General features: G+C 37.1%; 2 protein-coding genes across 5 annotated transcripts in view; one reads left to right on the top strand and one right to left on the bottom strand.

Moving 5' to 3' along the window:
* The first annotated feature begins 718 nt into the window (after window positions 1–718).
* On the top strand, window positions 719–20,385 carry cc2d1b (coiled-coil and C2 domain containing 1B). 3 transcript variants are annotated; one of them, XM_084119564.1, is made up of 27 exons: window positions 719–846; window positions 1,067–1,179; window positions 1,392–1,479; window positions 1,758–1,899; window positions 3,283–3,383; window positions 3,495–3,608; window positions 4,961–5,098; window positions 5,199–5,502; window positions 6,574–6,704; window positions 7,287–7,365; window positions 7,489–7,542; window positions 8,014–8,153; window positions 8,382–8,454; window positions 9,040–9,167; window positions 9,264–9,393; window positions 9,981–10,153; window positions 10,976–11,101; window positions 12,657–12,715; window positions 12,806–12,922; window positions 13,096–13,169; window positions 14,371–14,429; window positions 14,508–14,559; window positions 15,458–15,557; window positions 15,790–15,880; window positions 16,060–16,182; window positions 18,099–18,137; window positions 18,222–20,385. In XM_084119564.1, exons 3-26 carry the CDS (start codon window positions 1,417–1,419, stop codon window positions 18,108–18,110), a joined length of 2,583 nt encoding a protein of 860 aa, XP_083975690.1. In that variant the 5' UTR covers window positions 719–846; window positions 1,067–1,179; window positions 1,392–1,416; the 3' UTR covers window positions 18,111–18,137; window positions 18,222–20,385. The 3 variants fall into 3 exon arrangements, with proteins under 3 accessions (XP_083975690.1, XP_083975688.1, XP_083975689.1); XM_084119562.1 differs by having other exon boundaries at window positions 8,011–8,153; XM_084119563.1 differs by lacking the exon at window positions 719–846 and having other exon boundaries at window positions 1,062–1,182; window positions 1,396–1,479; window positions 8,011–8,153.
* Window positions 20,215–24,093, bottom strand: part of zfyve9a (zinc finger, FYVE domain containing 9a) — a 26,514-nt gene continuing 22,635 nt past the window's right edge. For both annotated transcript variants that reach the window (XM_084119560.1, XM_084119561.1), the window contains exon 19: window positions 20,215–23,827. In XM_084119560.1, coding sequence (XP_083975686.1) covers window positions 23,666–23,827 — 162 coding nt within the window. In that variant the 3' untranslated portion in view covers window positions 20,215–23,665. The remainder of the gene's footprint in view (window positions 23,828–24,093) is intronic.

Here is a 24,093-nt window from a genome sequence, read left to right as displayed (position 1 = left end):
GTATTACATATTAAGAGTCCTTTAGGATCGTTTCAGGTTATGTCGTTAATCTGTTTTGTCGCTCACTGCTGGTTTTACGAATTTGTATTTTGAGGAAAAAATAAGGTATGACAGAATAATGTTTCTGAAACATGCATTCTGATTGAGTTGTTAACTGGAATGAGATTCACTTTATTCTGTGCTGCTCACATCACACAAGGAATTTTAATTGGTAAGACTTCAATGTGCTCCCATAAATACAACAAATACACCAGCTTGGCAGAATTACAAGAGAATAACATATTTAGAAAATAATAAGAACACATTATACAAGTAGAGTTATTACGCACCGGAATGTGCAATAAATTAAGTAATATAAAAACAATGAACTGAATATTGCACACATAGATTTGTAAAAGGAACCGTGTTTGAATATGTGAATTTATGTTTTGCACAATGTCTGACCTGGCATTAAGTGGAAATATCGATATGGCATAAGGAATAATGATTCGCCCTTCTCTTTCATTGCATCTTTTTCAATATAGTGAATGCTGGCAACTGCCTGTTTCTTGACTGAGGCTGTCATTAGCGGAACATTCTGAAGTCATACATACATGTTAGAAATATTGAAACGATGACTTTTATTTTCGGTGCGATATCCTTTTAGTTTGAATAAGAGTCTGTTACTTAAAGGTTAGAACTTTTATTTTGACAATGCTAAAGACCTATGTGGTCTGCCACTGTTGGGCGTGGTCTGTCTTCATGTTTTCGTTGCATTGGTTGCTCTGCAGTGGCAAAACAAATCCAATGTTATATGTACATCTAACGTTATGTGCCGCGCGGCGTTTTCATTAGAAATTCACTGAGGTAAATAAATTAACGTTTATTTATTTTTTTTACAGTCAGACGGTTATCATTTAATACGCCAGTATCATGATTTAGCGAATGGGATATTAATAACGTTACATGTTTTTCTGTTGACTTGAAGAATATGTAGTTTTCTGTCTGTGGTGAGTTTGTGTTGTTTTGATGCTGTCACTAATTCCGCATGATGTTTTTTTGTTGTTTGCGTCACATAAACTGTCAGGTTTGTGAATCGCCTCGTACGGTCTGTAGGAAGGAAGGAGGAAGTGGAGTGGGTTTGCCGTTTGCGAGGAAAAGAAAGTAAACTCCTCCACATTTCTTTTCTGGATCATCGGGGTGAGTCAGCACAGCCCACGTGTTACCAAAACATGTGACTGTCGTTTGCTTTGAAAAACTTCCTCTGAAGCTGCTGTCAGTCAACGATAAATCAACATTCACGCTGTTATTTCGTACTCCCATGAAAACTTAGTTCAAGACTATAAAACCCTTGTATATTTCTACATCACATTCTGACCTCAAGCATTCAGGTGTTTTTCTGTCCTGTAAAGGGTGGAGGAGTGGGAGAAGCTCGGGATGTTTGCCCGGAAAAACAAGCGAGCAGCGCCTAAAGGCCAAGGAGCAGCTGCAGCCAAACAGGTCAGTGTTCAGATGCTTTGCATATGATTGTCAGCTGTGAATGGTGTGAGGTAAAACATCTTAAAGAGACAGTTCACTTAATAAAAGAAACCTGTCATTAATACTAAACTATACTAAATGACGACAAGTTTCATTTTTGGTTGAACTGTCCTTCATACCTGTTGTTTACATTGGAAAGGGGCTGTGAGTAAGTTACCCTCAAATGATCTGGCCATCTCATGATCGTAATAATGGGACTATTTGGATCATGTGACATGTAAGATTTTGTTTCTTTGTAGATGGGACTGTTGCTTGATTTCAAGCCTGATGATATGATGGGTATGGAGGAAAATCTGGATGATCCAGCATTAGAAGCTGAATTTGCTGCCATTGTTGGGAAGAAACCCAATGCGGCTGCCAAGGGGAAAAAGGCTGGCAAAGGTGGGCATCATGATTCCTGTTTCTTTATTTGAAATTCATATCATGACATGAATACAGACTGTATCTGTTGCAGACAAACTTTAAAAGGTAGAATTTGAAATATTATCATCTAATGGATTCTATAATGTACTCTTAATGCATGTTGTGGCAGTGCCTCGTCTGTATTACCTAGAGAGAGATGTACATTAGCATTCCCATTCATCTCAGTGGCTGTTGCTCGGCTGATGCAGAATCCCCCTGAATGACATAATGACAGGAAAATTACATAATGACAAAGCTGATTGGGTGATGTTTACATACATTCCTGGGCAAAAATGGCCTTAAACACCAAAAGTGCAGGAAATTAAAAAAATTTAAGCAAATGCTCTATTTAAAAGGTTAGTTCACCCAAAAATGAAAATTCTGTCATCATTTACCCTCATGTCGTTCCAAACCCGTAAGACTTTCATTCATCTTCGGAACAAAAAAAAAGTTATTTTTAATGAAATATGAGAGATTTCTGTCCCTCCATTGACAGCAATGCAACTACCACTTTGACGCTTCAAAAAGTTCATAAAGAGATCGTAAAACGAATCCATTTGAATTGAGCGATATAGTCACATTTTTTTGAAGAGACACAATCGCTTTATGTAATGAACAGATATACGGCGAATTCCAAACGGCTTTTTTGCACCCTTGAAGGGCACATTGGGAAGGGGACGCCATTTGTAGGAGCGTTCCAAACGTAAGTGAACAACTGAATCACTTCACAAAGGCCTTGTTCTGCCCTTCGGAGTGAGTAGGGTATAGGGATGCTCCCTTCCGATTGGAATGTACCATTTTTTTTGTCTTCAGCAAACAACAAACAGAGAAGCTCAACCAAACCTGCTTGACACATGAGAACAAACCTCATTGGTTCTTGCGGAAGCTTAAATGTGCTGCGTATTGTGCGTAACGCACAAGAATTCAACCTCATTGGTTCTCGCACATCAAGCGAACATGCTTGAGCTTCCGTTTATCATAACTGATGTGTGAGTTGATGAATGTTTGTAAGTTGTTCTTTTTTCTAATCTAAAGTTGGGGAAGGCTATTCCATGCTAAGTTACTTTATCTACAGTATTTGTGCAATTCTTATGATTAATTTGTGATTAAAATGGTGTATGTATATATACTGTATATAACATTTGTGAACTTAACATGGCAACTTTTAGATGACTTTCCATTTTGGAAAGATGCTTTTTGCAGCCAAATGGTATAATTACAACATCTACTAGCAGGGACTAATTGTATTATGGTAACCAGCCGGTTGACCCACTGGATAACGACTGGATGATAGGAGCCTGAAGGTCCTGGAAATGTTTTGTGAACGTTTAAATGAATCTAACTTGAATTTTTATGTTCAAGCTCCATTACCAATGGAGGATATTGAAAAAATGGCTGAGGCCTGCATGAAAGACATTGATGATGATGACGATGACAGTCTGGAGGAGGATGAAGACCTCTTGGTAAATGAAACCTGTGATTTTTTTTTTTTTTTTTTTTTGGCAGTTTCTCCGGTATCCCTCTCAGCACCTTCTGAATGTGTAACAATGAGTGTCTGTTGTGTCTCTCGCTAGGCCGAGCTGCAGGAAGTGGTTGATGAGGAGGAAACGGAAGACTCAGGTGCCGCAACCCCAACCTCCCCTGTTAGTGCGGAAACTCCTCCAGCAGAAACAACACCAGCAGCCCAGGTGTCATCTCAGATTTATTTAGGAAGCTTTAATCATATTATCTTTGTACAGTCGTAATATCAAAGTTAGATTTAATCATTCTTTAAAGATATGTGTAGTTATTTTTGTGTGACATAAGTATGGTAATGGTAACCCATACTCAAAATTTGTGCTCTGCATTTAACTAATTAACCAACACACATTAGGAGCAGTGAGTAGTGAACACACACATTCAAACCGTGGACACACACACCTGGAGCAGTGGGCAGCTATTTTTGCTGTGGCGCCCGGGGAGCGATTGGGGGTCAGGTGCCTTGTTCAAGGGCACCTCAGTCATTTCATTTCCTGCCGGTTATGAGAATCAAACCCGCAACCTTTGGGTTATCAGTCTGACACTCTAACCATTAGGCCACGACTGCCCCCCTTTTTTATCATGTTGATACACTACCGTTCAAAAGTTTGGGGTCAATATTTAGTTTAAAAATGAAATTGATCAAAATTGACAGTAGTCCAGTTTTGAAGTTATTTACAGTGTTACAGAAGATTTTTTTTTTTTTTTAAACTTGAAAAAAAAAACTCCTGGAAAAACATCCTGACAAAAATAAATAGAACTGTTAAACATTGATAACAATGAGAAATGTTTTGCCATCACAGTAAATATATTACATTTTAACATATATTAAAATAGAAAAGTTACTGTATTTCAGTTATTAGTACAATTACATTAGTTATTGTAATATTTTAAAATATTACTGTTTTTACTGTATTTTTGATCAAATAAATTTATGGGATGTAGAAAACTACATATTTTCATAACCAACTAGTAGGTATAGCCCTGTATAATTTGGGTCTACCAAAGATAAGATGCATATTAATAGAAATCATTAAAAAAAAATGCTAGGTGGAAGTTGCTAAGAATCTGCCGCTAAAAAAATTAATGCCAATCAACTTTTTTAACATCCTGACCCATTTTTAATTCCATCCTAATTGAGTTTTTCACCAGCTTAGTTAAAATCTCTCCAGTTGTGATGTGTAGATTATTAATTTAAACATCTCAGTCAATATAAGCTGTGTTTTTAAAGGGTACAAGGCTTTTTTGAGGCTTTTTCACAACTTTTAATAATGACTTAAATGAGCTCATTGTTTCTGCCTTAAATTAATACATTGTTAGCTAACTGCGTGATTTGTATATGTACTTGGACACAGTCAGCTCTGATAACAGATCACTCTAAATTGTAAATGTAGACACATGCATTTTCTGTTAAGCTGCTTTTCAAACGTTATGTATTGTGAAAAGCGCTATACAAATAAATGTGAAGTGAATTTTGTGTAAGTAATATGCCACTACATATACTTTTTTTTTTTTTTCACAGGACACTAAGGTTTCTTCAGTTCCTGGGAGCATTGAACACACCTTAGAGGAGAGAATAAACCTGTATAGGATGGCTGTTACCAATGCCAAATCTGCAGGGGAAACCTCTAAAGCTCGGAGATATGAGAGAGGCCTCAAGGTCAGCGTGGATATAGTGTCACTGCTAAAACAAACAAGCAAACTTTGGATACAAGAAAATAACTCTTCATGATAATTGACGCTCTCATATTCTTGTTTAGACACTACAGACTATGCTGACATCAGTGCGAAAAGGGGGTAAGATAGACGAAACTGAGATTCCCCCTCCAGTTGCGTGTGGAGCATCTGATGGCCCCAGTCGGCCCCCTGTCCCTGCAGTGTCACCTGATCAGCACGGGGAGAGTGACAGCGCTGTAGAGATCTCTCCCGTCTCCTCGGAAGCCGCCCCTGTTGTCATGGATCCAACATTAAACAGTAGAGACGAGTCTTCCGGTGTAACGTCTCCAGCTTCACCGTCATCTCCAGAAGGGGAACATGCAGGAAGTGGCACTGAATTGCACTTAGGTCAGTCAAGTGCTTTTGTCGTAACCCAAAAGGAGAACATACACAACCATTTAAAAGTTTGGGGCCATTTAGATGCTTTTCTTGAATTAATACTTTAGAAAGGACACATTATATTTATCAAAAGTTACAGTAAATACATTTATAATATGACAAAAGTTTCTATTTTAAATAAATGCTGTTCTTCAGAACAGCATTTATTTAAAACAGCAATATTACATTTATTTATTTAAAACAGCAACATTACATTTCAGCAAAGTAATGTTGCTGAAAATTCAGCATTGCCATCACTGGAATAAATTATATTTTAAAATAAATGAACATGGAAAACAGTTATTTTAAATTGTAATAATATTTCACAATATTACTGGTTTTACTGTATTTTTGATCAAATAGATGTAGCCTTGGTGAGCATTAGAGACTTTTTTTGAAAATTCTTACTGACCCTAAACATTTGAATGTTAATGTAAAATCTTCAGAAATTCACATAAAATGTTCAGTTACATAACTTAAATTGTTATGCTGATATTATAATTTGTAAAGAAACCTGTCTATTCAAATTTAAAATATTACTAAATAGAAGCATTTTCACTATTGGACTTGCATTTTTGGATGCGATTTTATCGTTATGAGATCATACCAATTTTTAACTTTTGAACAGTATTTTAATACAGACTTGTTCCCTACGTTTTTATTAATATTTGACAGCAATTATGTGTATTTACTAGTGAAGCTTATATTAGGCTTTTCTGGTTAATAAATTATTCCCTGCTGTCCAGTGTCCAACAACCCTAAACAAAATTGTTTATATTGATCATATCATTTGATTTGAATCATTTGTCATTTTCATTAATGTTAGTAGTCATAGTTCAATGTACAAATGCAAATGCAAATGCAAAAAAAAAATAGAAAAAAGGTCATTGTTTTTGTTCATAGGAACATCATGGCTGGTTGTGGAAAGCAAACTATGTTGAAAATAAGTTTTCCCCCTGACTTACTAATTTAACTAAAAGTTTGACATTCTGCATAGCTGTTCTTGTAAAGAGCGCATTGTGGTTTTCTCTGCTCTTAAAGCAATCTCTACAGTAGGACAGCCCACTAAAGGCGTTCTGCTGGAGCGACAGAAAGAGTACAGGATGGCAGCTCTCAAGGCAAAACAAGCAGGAGAGATTGACCAAGCCAAAATGCATATAAAGGCCAGTAAGGTAAGATGTGGTTTCTGTTCAAATCATCTATACAGCCATGTATTGCTAGGTCTGTGCTGTTAATTTCAAATAGTGGCATATATGTCAAAATTCAGCCTCCCCTCTCCCCTCTTGTCCTTAGTGTTCTTGTATTTTTGTTAATTGTACATTGTTGGAATTAGTTAATTAGTTTTACACAGTTGATATATGAAGAGATTTTTCTTTGTCATGGAAACTCTTTTGGTTTCATGTTTTGCACACTCCTGTAACAGACGTGGCTTTATACATGTATCACACCCTGTTAATGTGTCTTTTTCCGTTTGCCTTCTGCTCTAATATGGAAATTTTGACTTAAACTTTCCAAAGACTTTGTAACTCAAAGACTTTACTGTTGTCAAGTACTGTTTCAATTTGTGGCATCAACCACTTCAACTATGTTGTCATGCAAGTTTGGATTTTCTTCTTAACCAAGTGTCTTGTTCCCGTAAACCGTGATTTCTAATAACTCACTTGTAACAAAAATGTGCTAAGTTATTTGGGGTATTCAAGACTTGTAGGAAGTAGACAAAGAAAAGCTCTATGCTGTTTGCTTGTTTGGCTCAGGGATTCGATGCAGCAATTGAGGCTTTGGAGAAAGGCCAGCCGGTGGATGTGAGCTCCCTTCCGCCCCCTCTTTCTCAAGGTAAGAACTGAATTGTCATCAATCAAGAGAATGATACTATATAAGCCATGACGTGTCACATATTTGTTATAAATTTCCAAGGCATGTAGCATTATAGAGTAAAGGCTTAATTCTTTTCCACAGCATCCACTCAAGCCACACCTCAGACTGCAGTTAAAATCTCACCTTCAGCTCCTGGTTAGTACACCAAGTATTTTCAGAGACGGAGCATATTTATTTTTGTCTATGTTAACCCGGTCAATTTTTGGATTGACAACCGCAGTGTCAGTCTCGAAATGTCCCATTTACACAGCAACTTGTAGTAGCATCTCAAATATGAACGTGCAACGGGAGTCAAGCCAGAATTTTCCATAGCGATCGTGACCAAAGTAATATCAAAGATGATAACGCCCATAAAACTGAGAAGTCTCATCACTTTTAACACTACAAAAGTCCAATCAAGCGGCGACTTCATCGATTCACAATGAGAATGCAGTTGTGGATTTACGGGAGTTTGGTTCTAGAATGCGGTTGTCACTCCTGTAAATAACTGAACTGTGTGTGAACTTAACTGTATTAATGACTTACTAGTAGTCTGATTATCGTCAAACCTGAATTACTGTATTTGCTTTCTCCTCGTCTCATTTTGAGTTTTTGTTATACCAGCAGATAGTGTTTCTGGCCCGGCTCAGCCCAAGACTGTTCTTGAAGCTCTGGAACAGAGGATGGCCAAGTACAAAGAGGCCTTCACACAAGCTAAGGCCAGCGGGGACGAGCGCAAAGCCCGCATGCATGACCGCATTGCTAAAGTTAGTAAAACTGTCAAAATGACACCTAAACCACAAATAATGGTATATTGTCACCACTTAATGTCCTTCAACTTTCAGTTTTCCTTGCATTGTTTCCTTTTTAGAGTTTATCTGATTGTGTAAATCCATTCAAGTTCATGTTAACATACCACACCACATTTACTCATAGCGAGGTGTTTGCGCAGACGTGTTGATTTCAGAGTATGTTCTTGTTTCTGTGGCCCACAGCAATACCAGGCTGCCATACGTGCCCATAAAGCAGGTCGACCTGTCAATTATGACGAACTTCCAGCCCCTCCGGGTCAGTTGAGTAGTCTGACTCTTTTGTAGTAAAAAAGACCTTAGATATCTTAGACATTTTGCTTACATAGTTGTGTGTATATGTACACTACCGTTCAAAAGTTTCGGGTCAGAAAGAATGTTCAGTGTTTTTGAAAGTCAATTTTAAAAAACTGTTTTCAATTTTAATATATCTTAAAATGTAACTTATTCCTGTGATGGCAGAGCTGAATTTCAGCATCATTACTCCAGTCGTCAGAGTCACATGATCTTTCAGAAATCATTCTGATGATTTGCAGCTCAAGAAATATTACTTATTAATGTTAAAACAGTTGTGTTGCTTTAATATTTATTATATTCTCTGGTGAATATAAAGTTCAAAAGATTTTAAGCATTTATTAAGTGGGAATCTTTAATGCCAGACATTTAATTCATACATTTATGAATGTCATTTAGTCATACATGCATAATTCATACATTTAGTTATGTTAACACATACAGACTTGAAGAAAGTATGTTTCTTTAAAAAAATAAAAAAAATAATTCTTGAATGATATGCATGCTGAGAAAACTGAAGAAACATATTAAATTAAAGCGTTCCCTATAGGCTTTCCTCCAATCCCAGGCCAGAAGGCCGCTTCTCCAGACCAGGGATTGGCTGCTGTCCTGGAAACTGCCAATAAGCTGACATCTAATGAAGCTGATGATGGTGAAGAGGAAGATGAAGAGGAGAAGGTACTTTCCTAAATTCTGTAGCAGTTCTTACAACAAGTTCCTTTTTTTTTTTCTTCTTTTTTTAAAGAAGTGACCATAATGTTATTTGATTTCTAGGTTAAGGCTCCAAAAGCAGTAGACCAGAAGAAGCCCACTCTTGCAGTACAGCCTACAGTACAGGAGCCCAAGAGGACTCCTTCACCTTCCCCAGACAGAACATCCAAAAGAGGAAGTGTGCCTGACACCGGTAGAGTTGTGATTTAAGATGGCCTGTTAATTGTGATGCTGTTGTATTCATAACTGATTAATGTGAGAAGTGTACGCAAAATCCCTGTCAAACGTATAGAGGTTACACGTTTACTTCATGATTTGACTCATCACGATTCAGAGTGTAACAATTCAATTATAAAACGATCAGATTTTTCCCTACGGTTTATGTTCACGTAACGTACGTAACCGACAATGTTTACGTGAATACTCGCCAAGACAGATATTTTGAAATAATTCTGTGTATCTGACCGTTGAAGCGCAATATGCATCTAAAGAGAACTGAATTCATGATTGCATGCTGTCTGAGAGGCGTCTTGCTGTCGGGTGCGTGTCAGTCAGTGCCAGTAACGCAGATCTTTTTCGTGGCTTATTGCGCTTAATACCACTGTTCTACAGCAAGCACGTCCTGCACTTTATTTTCTCATTCATGTATGTTCTTTTCGTAAAAACCGAAACATCAGATGCAAATGCTTTGCTCCCTAAGGACACATTCAACTTTTCTTTATTGATATATAATATATATAAATCTACAAACGGGTTTAAATCTGGTTATTGTCTCCTCAGCTCAGCAGCAGCTGGAGTTTCTGGAGGGCCTCAGAAGGCAGTACATGAAAGCAGCGCTGCAGGCAAAGCAGAAGAATGACCTAGAGCAGGCCAAGACCCTCCTGCGCACAGCAAAGGGTTTGGACCCCATGATAGAAGCCGCCCGCAGTGGCAAGACTGTGGATGTAAGCAAGGTAACCACACTGTGTCCCTGTTTTTATAACAAATTCTTTAAATTGCCCCTGTTGTGCTTTTTAAAGTTGCTGGTTTTGTCTCCTTCAATAAGTTTACATGCATCCAAGGTCAAAAAACACCTTTTTTTCAATTTATAATAAATTGCAGCGTCACCTCTTTTCTCACTGTGTCTGAAACGGTTTGATAAAGAATTAAGTCTTCCTAAACCCCTTCTTTCCGAGAGTCTACTCTACTCTGATTGGTCAGATGGCCCAGTCTGTTGTGATTGGTCTACTGCTTACAGCGCGTGTCAGAAACCAAAGTCCGAAATTTCAGCTCCTGGTCTTCCTCAGCACTTATATACACAGTGACAGTGAACAGTAACAATGGCTTCAGTTTTACCGTATCGGTTTCAAGTCCTCATCCTTCGGAAGTGGACTTGCTTTTGCAGCGCAGAAAACATGTCTTCTCAACATGTCGGCAACATGAACCAAACTCTTCCAGGTCTCAGCTACAACTACAGTGTTTGAGGGTGGGTGGAAGTAGACTTTTGCAGGTAGCCATTATGCATGAAAACCATTATGCAAATTTGGTACAAACCTACTTCGTACAGGAAGTAAGACCGGAATTACTGACAACTCCGGTCAGAATCAGTTATTTCTTTTGGGAGTCAATAACTCCATTTATCGTGCACACTTATCTTTGAAACTTTGCAGACCTTTTACATTCACAAACCGCTATATTACACACTACATGAAAGGTAATATCTGAAAAAGCATAGTAGGGGCACTTTAACAAATCCATAATGAAGTAATGATTAATAATCAGCTTTCATGCTTCAGGTGCCTTCACCACCTGGAGATGAGGACGAGGACTTTATTCTAGTCCATCACAGTGATGTTCAGCTCTCAGAGAAGGCTGAGGAGGTCTACACTCAACTCACCAAACTACTCAAAGAGCAACATGAGGTAACAGGAAGGTGGTGAAATTGTGAAGTAACAGAGAAAACGAATCTGTGCCAAAACCTAGTGAGCTGCATTGCTGTCTACTGCCTACATAGGCAACTACCTTTGAACTGGTTCTGAAATGAAAGTGAATAAATTTGAACACGTTGTATGTGCACGCCAATAGCTTCTCTTCTGATTGCAAAAGTTTGATATTAATTTGCTGTTCAACAGATTGATACTCTGATAAACATAAAAATACATAGTGGGTAAAACAGTCGAGTTATAATCAATAAAATTATATTTATAGTCGATATTTCACAAATATCACTCACAAGAAACATGCTACACTTGATTCCAACATAATTTGCTATTAGCATGTTGCTATGCAAACAACAATATATTAAAGGACAATTCCGGTGAAAAATGAACCTAGGGGTAATTAACACATGGTTACCGAGTCGATCGTTCCCTGGGATGCGTTTTCATGAAAATCGAATGTAAAGAGTTTTATCTCTAAAAACAGATTAGCTTATAACAGTAGTATATGGGGCACAGAGTAAGTAAAAGTAAATCGCTAGTTAATGCCACTAACAAGGCTCAAAATAGCCTCACACTAACACGGTAGCATAATGGGGGTCCCTACATGCAAACCGAAGCATTGAGAACTTTGTAAGTGTACAGACAGTTTAATAAGAAGATACTTTATAAAGACAGTACATTACGCGTTTACAGGCAGGCGTCATCTTGGAAAACAGTCTCGACTAATCGAGTCACGAACGCCGCGCTACGTTATATTTCACAAACATAATTCCTATCGACCAGCTCACTTAGCGGCGTGGTATTAACTAGCGATTTACTTTTACTTACTCTGTGCCCCATATACTAGCGTTATAAGCTAATCTGTTTTTAAAGATAAAACTCTTTACAAATTAGATTTTCATGAAAACGCATCCCAGGGAACGATCGACTCGGTAACCATGTGTTAATTACCCCTAGGTTCATTTTTCACCGGAATTGTCCTTTAAACAAAAATAAACATCAGGTACAATATATTATTCAAAATAAGTATATTTATGGTCCATATTTCACAGGCGACATTGTGCTCGCATGCTATACAGTTGATTTTAATAGAGTTTGATATTAGCATGTTGCTAAGTTAACAACTATACTCGTAATAAGCATAAAAATACATACTAGGTAAAATAGTCAATATATATTCAGTTTAAGTATATTAAAAGTCAATTTTCCACATCGTGCTCACAAGAAGCGAATGCTATTTTGTTGATGTTAGCATGTTGCTAAGATAAAAACTATACTCTAATTAGAATAAAAATACATATTTGGTGAAATAGTAATAAAATTTAGTATAAATAAGTGTTTATAATCAATATCTTGCTTCGTCTTATGAATTTTTCCACTGAGCTTGTAACAGAGCATTCTGGGATAGCATTTCAATTGGGAGCACACCTGTGATTCCCTTAAAATGTTGTCTGAGCAGGATGCTCACTAGATTTTGGGACAGGACCTTTAAGAGGATGTGGATATGTGAGTAGGACATGTTTCCTTTCTTCTTCAGAAATGTGTGACATACTCCAAGCAGTTCACACACATGGGGAATGTTGCAGAAACAACCAAGTATGTATCGCATCAATGCCCCAATTTCAGTAAATCAAATTCAAGCGATTTCAACAGGCATTTCATTTATTCCCATTTTCCCTCTTTTAGATTTGAGAAGATGGGTGAACAGTGTAAAAAGAGCCTGGAGATTCTTAAACTGGCGCAGAACAGGGGGCTTCAGCCTCCTAAACATCACTTTGAGGAGAGAACATATCGCACTGTCAGGTCTGACACTCTTTCTGCAGATCTCACATTAATAAAAAAATAAAAGCCCAATACAGTTTCTTGATCTGAGGATCTTCTACAGGAAGCACCTCTGTTCACTACTGTTTAATGTATGAAGTTTCATCAAATATCATTTGTTTTCTTTTTCTTTTTCTTGACTTCTTTTCTTCTAGGATCTTTCCGGAGCTCAGTAGCACAGACATGGTTGTGGTCATTGTTAGAGGGATGAACCTTCCTGCTCCCTCTGGTAAGCTTTAAACATCTGGGGTCTCGTTTATAAAACTGTGAGTAGAATCCTTACTAGAAGTGTATAAAACCGTGCGTATGCCAGAACCTGCGCTGAATTCCCTTTATAAATCCCAGTCAGCGGAAGATTGTGCGCACATGCGTCTCCTCCCCGAAATAAACATATTACGGAGCTAGTTTTACTATGCATATACTCATCTGCATATCATTTGCATATGCATATTCATCCACGTGATAACGTTTAACGGTACAAGACATTTGGAAAATATGAGATACAGATGTGCCATCACATTACAGTGCTAAAAATAAACGAGTAGCCTATCCTTGCCTTGTTTTTTAATAATAAATCAAAATAGTCTTTTCCACTGGCCAAATAGTATTTTTAATTTCTTTATATTTTGAATGGAAACAGATAGGCCTTATTGTGCATTATTGATCATTATTTCCTCAGACCATATCATGCGCTAAGCAATCCTCGCTTTTAAGCAATTAAAACACAGCATGCCACAGGAAAAGTGTTCAAAAGCATCGCATCCACTACACATATTTATATTTATTATAATATAAAAAACTTCTTGGTAATTATTTCATGTTATTTAAGTGCTTAACTCCATTAATAAGAATGGCATATTTAATCTAAATGTGGATATCAGATGTAGCCTAAAGCATAGTTTAAATCATTATTTTATTTATTTAAACTGTTATTGTGAACATGCACTGTATTTATGATTAGGACTCATAATGAAGATTTAAAGTGGTTTTCCTTCATCTGCCGTCAGTCATTCAGCTCACCATCGGTGTTGCCTAACTGCTCCGTCTCAAAATGTCCGTACGCATGGGTCAGAGTTTGCGTGCAGGTGTGCAAATTTTCCCGTCAAGTTTGTTTTTATAAATCACAACTTATGCGTCGGAAGTGACGTACGCCTCTTTCAGGGCCTGTTTTGTGCGTGCGCAACGGTTATAAATGAGGCCCCTGGTCTTGAAAAATTAAACTAAACAAATGTATATTTATGCATATATTTTATTCAAAGTGACTTAAAGTGCATTTAAGGCATACATTTTTTAGTATGAGTGTCGCCTGGGAACTTTCGGGTTGAGTAACAGGAACGTAAATAAAATTTCGAACAAATGAGGTTTAATAACTTCATACTAGTAAGGAAGTATCTTGCTTTTAAAGTCTTCCCCTCTGCTTCTTTTGAAAGGTGTTGCAACAAATGACTTGGATGCCTATGTTAAGTTTGATTTCCCGTACCCCAGTACAGTGAGTATTAGTTCTCTAGGCTTCATTTTACCTTGTCATCCATTTGAGTTTAATTATGACTGTCTCTGTTCACTTTAGGATCAACCTCAGAAATATAAAACATCAGTCATCAAAAATACCAACAACCCAGGTAAAAATGTTTGGCTATTCATTTTTGGATCATTAAATAATTGGTATTATACAGTACCGTTTTTTTTATATAATTCTCTTAAGCTCACCAAGGCTGCATTATTTTAACCAGTAAAAACAGTAATATTGTTAAATATTATTACAATAAAAAAAAAACTTTCCATTTTAATCTCTGTAAAAATATAATAATAAAAATCAATCATTCTAATATGCTGATTTGCTGCTCAAGAAGCATGTCTTATTATTATTATTATTATTATTATTATCAATGTTAAGTTGTGCTGCTTATTTTTGTCAAAACCATGAAAAAAAAATAATAATCATATTTCAATATTAGAAATTTCCAAAGAACAGCACTTGAAATATAAATATTTTGTAACATTGTCTTTACTGTCACTTTTGATCAATTTAATGCATCCTTGCTGAATAAATGTAATAAAAGTATTTTTTTAAAACTAACTGACCATAAATTGTGATTACATTGATGTTAATCAATAAATATAAATATATATATATATATATATATATATATATATATATATATATATATATATATATATATATATATATATATATATTAATGGAGAAAATTGACTTGAAGGATTATGCAATTATGACAATCTGACTATATTATCCTGCTTCATACACAGATACTTAAACAAATAAATAAATAGACATAAATAGATAAAAATTGGGATTTTATTATTTGAGGAGACCACAGAGTGATAGGAGAGACATGAAACTAACGCAACTATGCAGGAAATCAGTTGGCTGGGAGTATACAGTTATACAGTTGTTTAGTGATCATTATACGAAAATATTTCACCAAAATGAAGTATTATAGAAAGCCATATAATTAATATTTGCTGCTGAAGTTGAATTATTTGTTGTCTTTGCAGAGTATAACCAGAGCTTCAAACTGAACATCAACCGTAACCATCGTGGCTTCAGGAGAGTTGTACAGTCTAAAGGCCTGAAGCTGGAAGTGCTGCACAAAGGGTGAGTGTTCCTCAGACAACAATTATCTCCAAATAATCCTAAATTTAGGATATTTACTAAAATTATAGTACTTAGTTTCTTTAAGTTACATTTGTATTGGAGGGACCCACAGGTCTAGAGAAAAATCTGACCTGTGCTGGCCTCATTGAACTCTGTGACTGCTGTGGTGCATGCTGGGTAAGTGTGAGTAGGTGGAGCTGAGCTTCACACTGACCTCTTTGTCTTGTGACAGTGGCTTCCTGAGGAGCGACAAGCCGGTAGGAACAGCCCACCTCAAACTGGAGAAACTGGAAGCTGAAAGTGAAGTGAGAGAAATAGTGGAGGTGAGCGGGGCTGTTTTTGAATAGCATGTGCGTAGGAGCTGGAGACGAGAGTGCACACACCAGATGTGATGGCAAACGTGTGTTTAACAGATGAACTTGAACTAAAATGGGACATTCACACACCGTGAACACCCATCACCGTGTTTACATTTGTGCATTGGCCTCATTTGTGTGTGCAGCTTATGGATGGGCGAAAGGCCACAGGCGGTCGTCTGGAGGTGAAGGTGCGTCTCAGAGAGCCACTGGGTGGGCAGGACCTTCAGACGGTCACAGAGCGATGGGTGGTGTTAGAGGAGCCACAGGTTAGTGCTACTGCCTGCTCAGTGACTCATTTCTTCCTGTTCTCTTGCTATTAAAAGTGATTAGCATCACACTTGCCAAAAATGTTAACATTAAAGGGGACCTATTCACTTTTATAGGAGTTTGAACACAGATGTGTTTCCACAGTATCTGTAAACAATCAGCCTATAATGGTAGAAATCCATCCACTCCAACAACAACAAAAGTTGTTTCTGAAAGATTTTTTAGATTAGCACGACGGCTAATGCTAGTCGATGAGTTGAATCAACTTAACTCCACAACAACTACATACATGTATCTACTAACCATTCAGAAACGCCCAGTTGCATTCTAAAAGTTGTAACTTCTTCTAGAGTCTCTCCATCAGTGTCCGACTCTGGTTCGACTATGTATATATATTTGAATATCTAAGGCTGAACACCACTAAGCTACTGACAATTTCTGGCATTTTAGCTGCGTGAGATTCTCAAGTTTTGTTATTGCCGGAGTATCTAAAGCATGAGCTGTAATGGCGCTTTGCCCTCGTCTGGAAAGGGGGCGGGGAGCAGCAGCTCATTTGCATTTAAAGGGACACACAAAAACACTGTGTTTTTGCTCACACCCAAATACGGGCAAATTTGACAAGCTATAATAAATGATCTGCGGGGTATTTTATGCTGAAACTTCAGACACATTCTGGGGACACCTGAGACTTGTATTACATCTTGTGAAAAGGGGCATAAAAGGTCCGCTTTAAGATATGAGATCATTCAAGGTGCATCATACAAAGTTAATGACACAAAGGAAGAGATATATGAAAATATTAGTGGAAAAATTAAAAACACTTGTCAGATTACACATAATAACTTTTTTTTCTGGTGAAAGAAAGGCCTGTGTGTTTAATTGGACCACCTTATAAAGATGAGGAAAAGAAAATAGGACATAAATATATTGCTACTGCATATTAACATTATTACTTAATACTACTACTAATAGTAATTATTAAGAATATTATTATTATCACCAACAACTACAATAATATAATAATAGTAATTTAATAATTAATTTAATAATAATAATTCATGAAAATTAATAAGTAATAAATTAATTAATACAAATATTATTATTGTCATTCTACCATTCTACAATAATATTTTATTGTATTATTTCAGGTTCAGTGTGAATAAATGCTTGTTCTGTATGTATTAATCTTACACAAACTACAGTATGTTTCCATCCTTCTATTTTTATGTGAATTTTGGGATATCGAATAAAAAAATAAAAAAAACGCTAGGATACATAATTTAAAAAAATGTGCATAAAACATACGCTCAACTGAGGCAGATAAAAAAAAATGTATCCGACGAGAAGTGCGTAAACTAAGGTGGAAATGCATTTACCAAATAAACCACACAACAAAAAGCTTGCATGATTTTGCCTAAAAAACAGAGGATGTGATTGGATGGCTGGCCTAACCAGTGGACCAATTTCTTTGCACAGCATCTCAGATGTTGGTTTAGTCATTCTGAAATGCCATCAAAATGGTTGGGCATAATTAGCTCCCAGAAGTGTCTCACACGAGAACATTCCCAAACACCAGGCATCCGCCTCCGAGCGCAAGATAACACGACAGCTTCTGTTGCGTTTCGTCTGCACGCTTTAAGGCTCAAGTCGTTTGTGATGCATTGAAAAAAGAGCCACAGTGGCTTTCCTAACTGCCACAATTTCTCAGTTTTCTTGAACTCATGGGATGAAAACTGCTTTATTTGCAAATGTTTTATGCGATATAGCAATTTTAAGCATGTTAAATTTGCAACTTTGGATGGAAACAGCTACTGTAAGTTACATAAAATAATTAAATCTTTATGACAACTAATAGTCTGACAATACTTCATGATTCTGAGTTATTTGGTTTTGACTGTCATCTGTTGTCTGTTAGGTACTGCTGTAACTGACACTGTGAGTTCCTCTTCACTAAGTAAGAAAGTTTGCTCTGCTTCTAATGACAGATACATTCTCACATTCGTGCTCCACCTCACCTCACAGTGGATTTTTCTTTCAGGTCTCGGCGGGTTTATCAGAGCAGATGAAGGTATGGATGGTGAAAGCTCAACAGTGCTGCTAGCCTTGGGTACAAACCAAGCGATTGAGATCGCGAGGAACTCTTCTCAAGCCGTTCACAGACAGACATGGTAACTGACAGAGACCGTTAGCTTGTTTTTTTTATCAGGGTAAAGAGGTTGGACCAGGATGTAACAGTTGGGGTGGTGATTAAAAACACAGGAGATATTATTAAAAGGAGCGGGAAAATTTGCACAGACTTGCGTGAGATTGATATGCCTTTTAAATGGGCTTTTTGAGATAGATTGCTCACCCCAACTGGTACATTAAGCCATTGAAGCTGAAGCCAATGAGAGCTGACTCTTTTTTTTTTTTTTCTTTTTTTTTTTTTTACTGCTCTGGGATGCACTTATGCACTAATGCCAAAGTAATCACTGCTGCTGCAGTAAGATGAATGACTTAATCTGTTCTCCCTTAAACCAGAACCTGTTCCTGTCGTATCTCCAATGCTAATGTATGACTGCTATGCAAATGAGTTCTATGCGACCAGCTATGCAAAAAGGTTTGAGTTTGAATCCCAAACATTCTGTCAGACATTTCAAAACTTGTTTACACCCTATGTGAATACACAGCATTGTTTATACAGATAGGCCGTGCTAAAGTACTGCTGTTAAATATCATATTCCTTATGAATACCATTAAAGCCATAAACCAGCTATTACTAGATGAACCAGATGTAAATTATTCATCAAATGTTCTGAATAGTCTATTTTTTAATGTCTGCTTCAGTGGGTAAATGAGTGAGTGGTACCATGTTTGGAAATTGTTGAAAATGTATATATATTTTGTTTTGTTTTTTCAGTAAATTTATGCTTAAGCTTTTTTTCAGCACTTTGCTGATAATCACTCAGACTAGAACTGGTGCTGTAAGATTTGAGTACACACTCTCTGATCAGAAGAGCCAGTTTATTTAGCAATAAGTTAAGTTAGCAAAAGTTAGTTGCATTGTTTTATATATATATATAAAATGACCCTTACATAATTTATGAGAAAAATTGTTTAGTTACTCCTCTTCTTGCCCTTTACGGTCTTGCTCTTTACTAGTCACTCATAGTAGGCACTTTATCCACGTTTAGTCAATGTTTACATTGTGGTCTAGTGCGCACTTAAAGGGACAGTTCACCCAAAACTAAAAATGATGTCATTTACTCACCCTCAAGTTATTGTCTTTTTTTCTGCTGAACACAAAATATATTTTAAAGAATGTCTATAAGCAAACAGTTGATGACCCCATAGTATTTTTTTTTTATTGGGGCCCATCAAATGTTTGGTTACTCATACTCTTCAAAATATATTCTCTCATGTTCATCAGAAGAAAAATTCTACAGGTTTAGAACTTCAGGGTGAGTAAATGACAGAATTAACATTTTTGGGTGAACTATCCCTATAAATTGTTATATTCAGACAGACACGATATCTTTTGATTTCACTTGCCAAAGCGATGATCTCAGAAACGGCTTAGCTTTGTAACATTTAGTTACAAGTTCAAAAATACCTCAGTTTTGGCCCATTTATATTGTGGTGTGTTGAACTGACTGACATTTGGCTATTAAGTGTGGACAATGTGCGATCTAGAGCCATCAGGCTAGTTCTTCCTCTGTCCGTTCATTTCAATTACAGATGTTCCCATCTCATGTGAATTGTGTGGTTTAGCACATTTTCCAGTCTCAGACCGAGCTGGTTTAAATTGCACTGTCAGTGTCTATTCTTCATTAAGTTATTTCATCCATCGCTAGGTTTATCTTTAAAAAAACGGACTCAATTGTCTGGTCATGTTACACATGCCATAATGTTTCACTTTAGTCATGCTGTTCTCAATGCATCTTTCCCTGCAGAATCTGCCATGCAATGTATTTTCATTTCACACCAAGTTTGTGAATCTGTTAATGTTTTGTTATTAAACAAGAGAAACAAAGATCTGTAGCTCCTGATAGTTCTTGATTGAAATGGATAATTTTATTTTACTTTTAATGGAAACTATTAATATAAAAAATTAGTTTTCAGTTTCATGTACAACGATGATGTTTTTGTATATTCGACAGGTTTGATAAAGTATGCTTTTATTGACATTTGTAGTGTACAATAAAGAAAGGTGGTATATTTTTCCTTTTCTTTTTTGGCTTTTCATACATTGTGAATTTATTTCCCATGTCAGGTTTTAACAGCGATTAATCACAGATCAAACCAATAGTATGTAAAACTGAGCAGATCGTCCTTTGAAATGCTGTCAAAATGCAAAGATCTTCAGAGAATTACAAGTTCTCGTTTGTTTCAGCATGCATGCTGTTACTCTTTGGGCCGGCCAAAAAAAAAAAAAAACGGAAAAAGGCTATGGTTAACAAAATATATAATTGTCAAAATATACAATACTGCACATCTAGGAAAAACAATGGCAAAGGTGGATACAGGGAGTAACAAAAGGTTGTTTTGAACAGTGTTTATGGAAAAACAATACAGACTTCATGTGATGCCATTTATTTTTCATGAACAGTCTGCTTCCAAAGCTGTCGGCACTCTTCACCAAAAGCCAGAAACACATGCTTTCCGTCTCAACTGTTGACCTGCTAATAAAGGGCTGGGCTGTGCTGTGGATCTTCATATCAGCTGCTGTCCTCATTCATGCGTGGGCCATCTGATGAAATCATCCATATCTGAGAGTCGTTATGCAAAACTATCCCACCTTTACTTTGAAGATGAACTACAGTTTGATTGTCATGTCAAAACACTACTTCAGCTGAAGTCTAGTTAGCTAAAGCGGGCTTGTTAAAACACTCTGAGGTCACAATGTCTACATCAGTTTAGATATGATTGACAATCTAGTTGACCTTTGGAATGTCTTAATGGACGTATCATGAAATTTTAAGGCAAAAGCCCTTTTCTTTTAAAATGTCATCCACAGTGATTTCCCAAATTCCAAGCGCTCCTTATATTGGTAGTTTTCCATTTTGGAAAAATTCCATAATTAGCTAGCTAACCGCTGTAGTAATCAATTTTCTCCATGTGAGTGAAAAATCAATACAAAAAGTTCATTAAAATAATAACTCCTGCTTATAAACTAAAGGATTATTCTATCTAATACCACATTTACATCAATCAAAAAAAAAAAAAATACAACAAGCTGAATTAGGGAATCTCCCGTTTATCGAAAGCAGGACTCCAGACTAACAAACGTGACTGGGAAGCTAAAATGAAATTACTGAACCGATAAACAAACCGCTCGATAAAAATGGTTGTTTTGAAGCGCTTCAAGTTCATAATTGAGAACTGACTTGCAGTTAAGTAAAACCTTTGCTAACTCTGCAACAGCTCTGAATGATTCACTTGACAGAATCTGATTAAACATGCTCCGTTTGATAAACTCGTTCTCAAGAATCATTTGTGCGTGAATCACGGATCGTGCTTAGCAAACAACACTGACGTGCCCTCTAAGTTGTAATTAACTAACGGCATCTCACAAAATTATATATAACGAAACAAAGCCCTAAAGGGACATGGTGATGTGAAAAAACTTGAGATGGCAGGAAAAAAAAATATTTTTTTGTGCGTTCTCTTGCAAAAGTACTGCGCTCCCCAAGAAACTTTGCATTCGTGCGCAAAGTGCTTGCATTCCCTCGCAAAAAGTATTGTGTTCACCCGAAAATCTTTGCATTCACTCGCATCACAAAAGCATTGAAATATAGTTTATAGTATACAAAAGTTTCGAGAGCATTCTTGGGGGGAACAAAAAAGTTTTGCAAGAGAATGCATAAACATTTAAAGATAATTACGTTTAGGGGCTCCGTACGAAACTGAGATCCACAAAAACACTCACAAGAGTAGCAAATTTGTATTTTGTCACATTTGCGATTATCCTAGAATCAGTCTGGAGCCCTGCTTAAAGCACATTGATAATGGTCTATAGAAGGACATGAAACATGATTAAAAAGTGCGGTCACATTTACAGTTTCGCAAGCAAAATCCAGCCATTTCTATAGGATTCCACGCAAACAGAATTTTGCGTGAGGGCGAAAGATTTCCCCGCACATTACTCACAGATTCAAGATAGTCAGACGGATTTACCATGTTGACCAACAGCAAGTTGCTTGGTTTGAAAGTTTTACGTGAGCTGTGCTTCATATAATACAACAATATTAAAAATAGACCTTATTTGCTCGCAAAATCCCTCTAATGTGACCAGACCTTAACACAGTGAAAAACTAACAGAGTTAATGGCCCCAACCCAACTAACAGCTGAATTAAGGGCTTCCAAACCACATACCAAACTCCAAACTTTCCTCATTAATGAATATAGCATTCATCTCTGAATAATACTTAAATATCAGTACTCTCCTTCTATTTCCTAATGATGGCTTTATATCCCGTGCACTGCATTGCTATTCCTTACACAATCCTTTATATAATAACATGTTAAAAACATTGGCGGAACACTAAATGAACATGGGCCACTAAAAAGGGTGAGAGAAGAGATGGGACAGGATGCTAAATGCAGCGGCCCAGAAAAATGGTAACATTTCATCCTCGATCACGGTCCAAACCAATGCAAAATAAAAGCTTTATTGGTCTGAGACCTTCAGTCATGTCAAAACCTACCATTATGTGGAACTTGAAGTTGTAGTTGAATTCCTGAAGGCCGCTTGAAATTATTGTTCGATCGTATTGTCTCATAATAATAATAAAGTCAGTGACAGAGGTCCTTTCTTGATACCTGTAACAGCAACTTAATCGTCAACATTCCTAATACTGTTCCACAATCTTTCCGCTACCATGCCAAGCAGTCCATCTCTGAGGAAGCTACATTGTTTTAGCTTTGGAGCAGTTTTATCTTACCAAAAAAAAAAAAAAAAAAAAAAAACAAGGTCCATATTCATGAAATAAAGCATCTGGTGATTCATAAAGCTTAGAGGCGAAACCGAAGCTCATTCTTCGTTTCTTATTGAGGCCCAGGCACTGTGCACCAGAAACAATTTCATAGAACAAACCTTCCCTCTACAGTTCCTCTCTTGGACAACATCAACATCTGAACAGTCTCCATTAGGGCTGAGTGTGTAGAGCGCCCTCTTGTGTTTCAGGAGCTTAGTGTTGCTACAACGGTTCTGAAGAGATCGAATTCAGGGTCGCCACCCCTTTTGACTCAACAGGGCCAATGGTTTCCACAGTGGAGTTGAGAGGTGAGGAGAAAGGAAAGAGAGCACCACGTTCAGCGGGGCTGGGCAGAGGGCGTCCCAGTGGAGATGGTGCATAGGTGGTATGGAGGACTTGTTCCTACACAGCTTTCAGGCTCTTTGAAGTGCAAATGAGAGAGAGAGAGAAAGAGAGAGCGAGCGAGTGATGAGGGACTCGAGCTGGTGGGAGGCATGGGTCTGAGACTGGACGGATTCCCTCCTTTTAAGAGATGATCTCCAGGATGTAGAAGATGAGCTCCATCACCACAGGCCCCTCACTTAGCTGGCAGGCCCCACTGTGGATCACTGGGATGAGGGCGCTGTCTAGATCGCTCAGGTACTGGGGGAGCAGCGGCTGACCGTTACTGCCTGCTAGGTAGCCCACCTGTAAGACATTTCAGAGTAAGCCTGGAGGAGTCATCTTAACTTGACTGAGGCTACATTTACATTAGTCTGTTGATGAAATCTGAGAAATTTCTGTCCCTCCATTGACAGCTACACAACTACCATTTTGACGCTTCTAAAAGTTCATAAAGAGATTGTAAAACTAATCCATATGAATTGGTTTAGTCCAAATTTTCTGAAGAGACACGATCACTTTATATGATGAACATATAGAATTTAGGTTTTTATTCACATTTGGAACGACAT

The sequence above is a fragment of the Abramis brama genome (assembly GCF_963993115.1).
Source record: "Abramis brama genome assembly, chromosome: 7".
Taxonomy (NCBI): domain Eukaryota; kingdom Metazoa; phylum Chordata; class Actinopteri; order Cypriniformes; family Leuciscidae; genus Abramis; species Abramis brama.
Note: the sequence above shows the minus strand (reverse complement) of the source record. Positions and strands in the feature narration are given on the sequence as shown.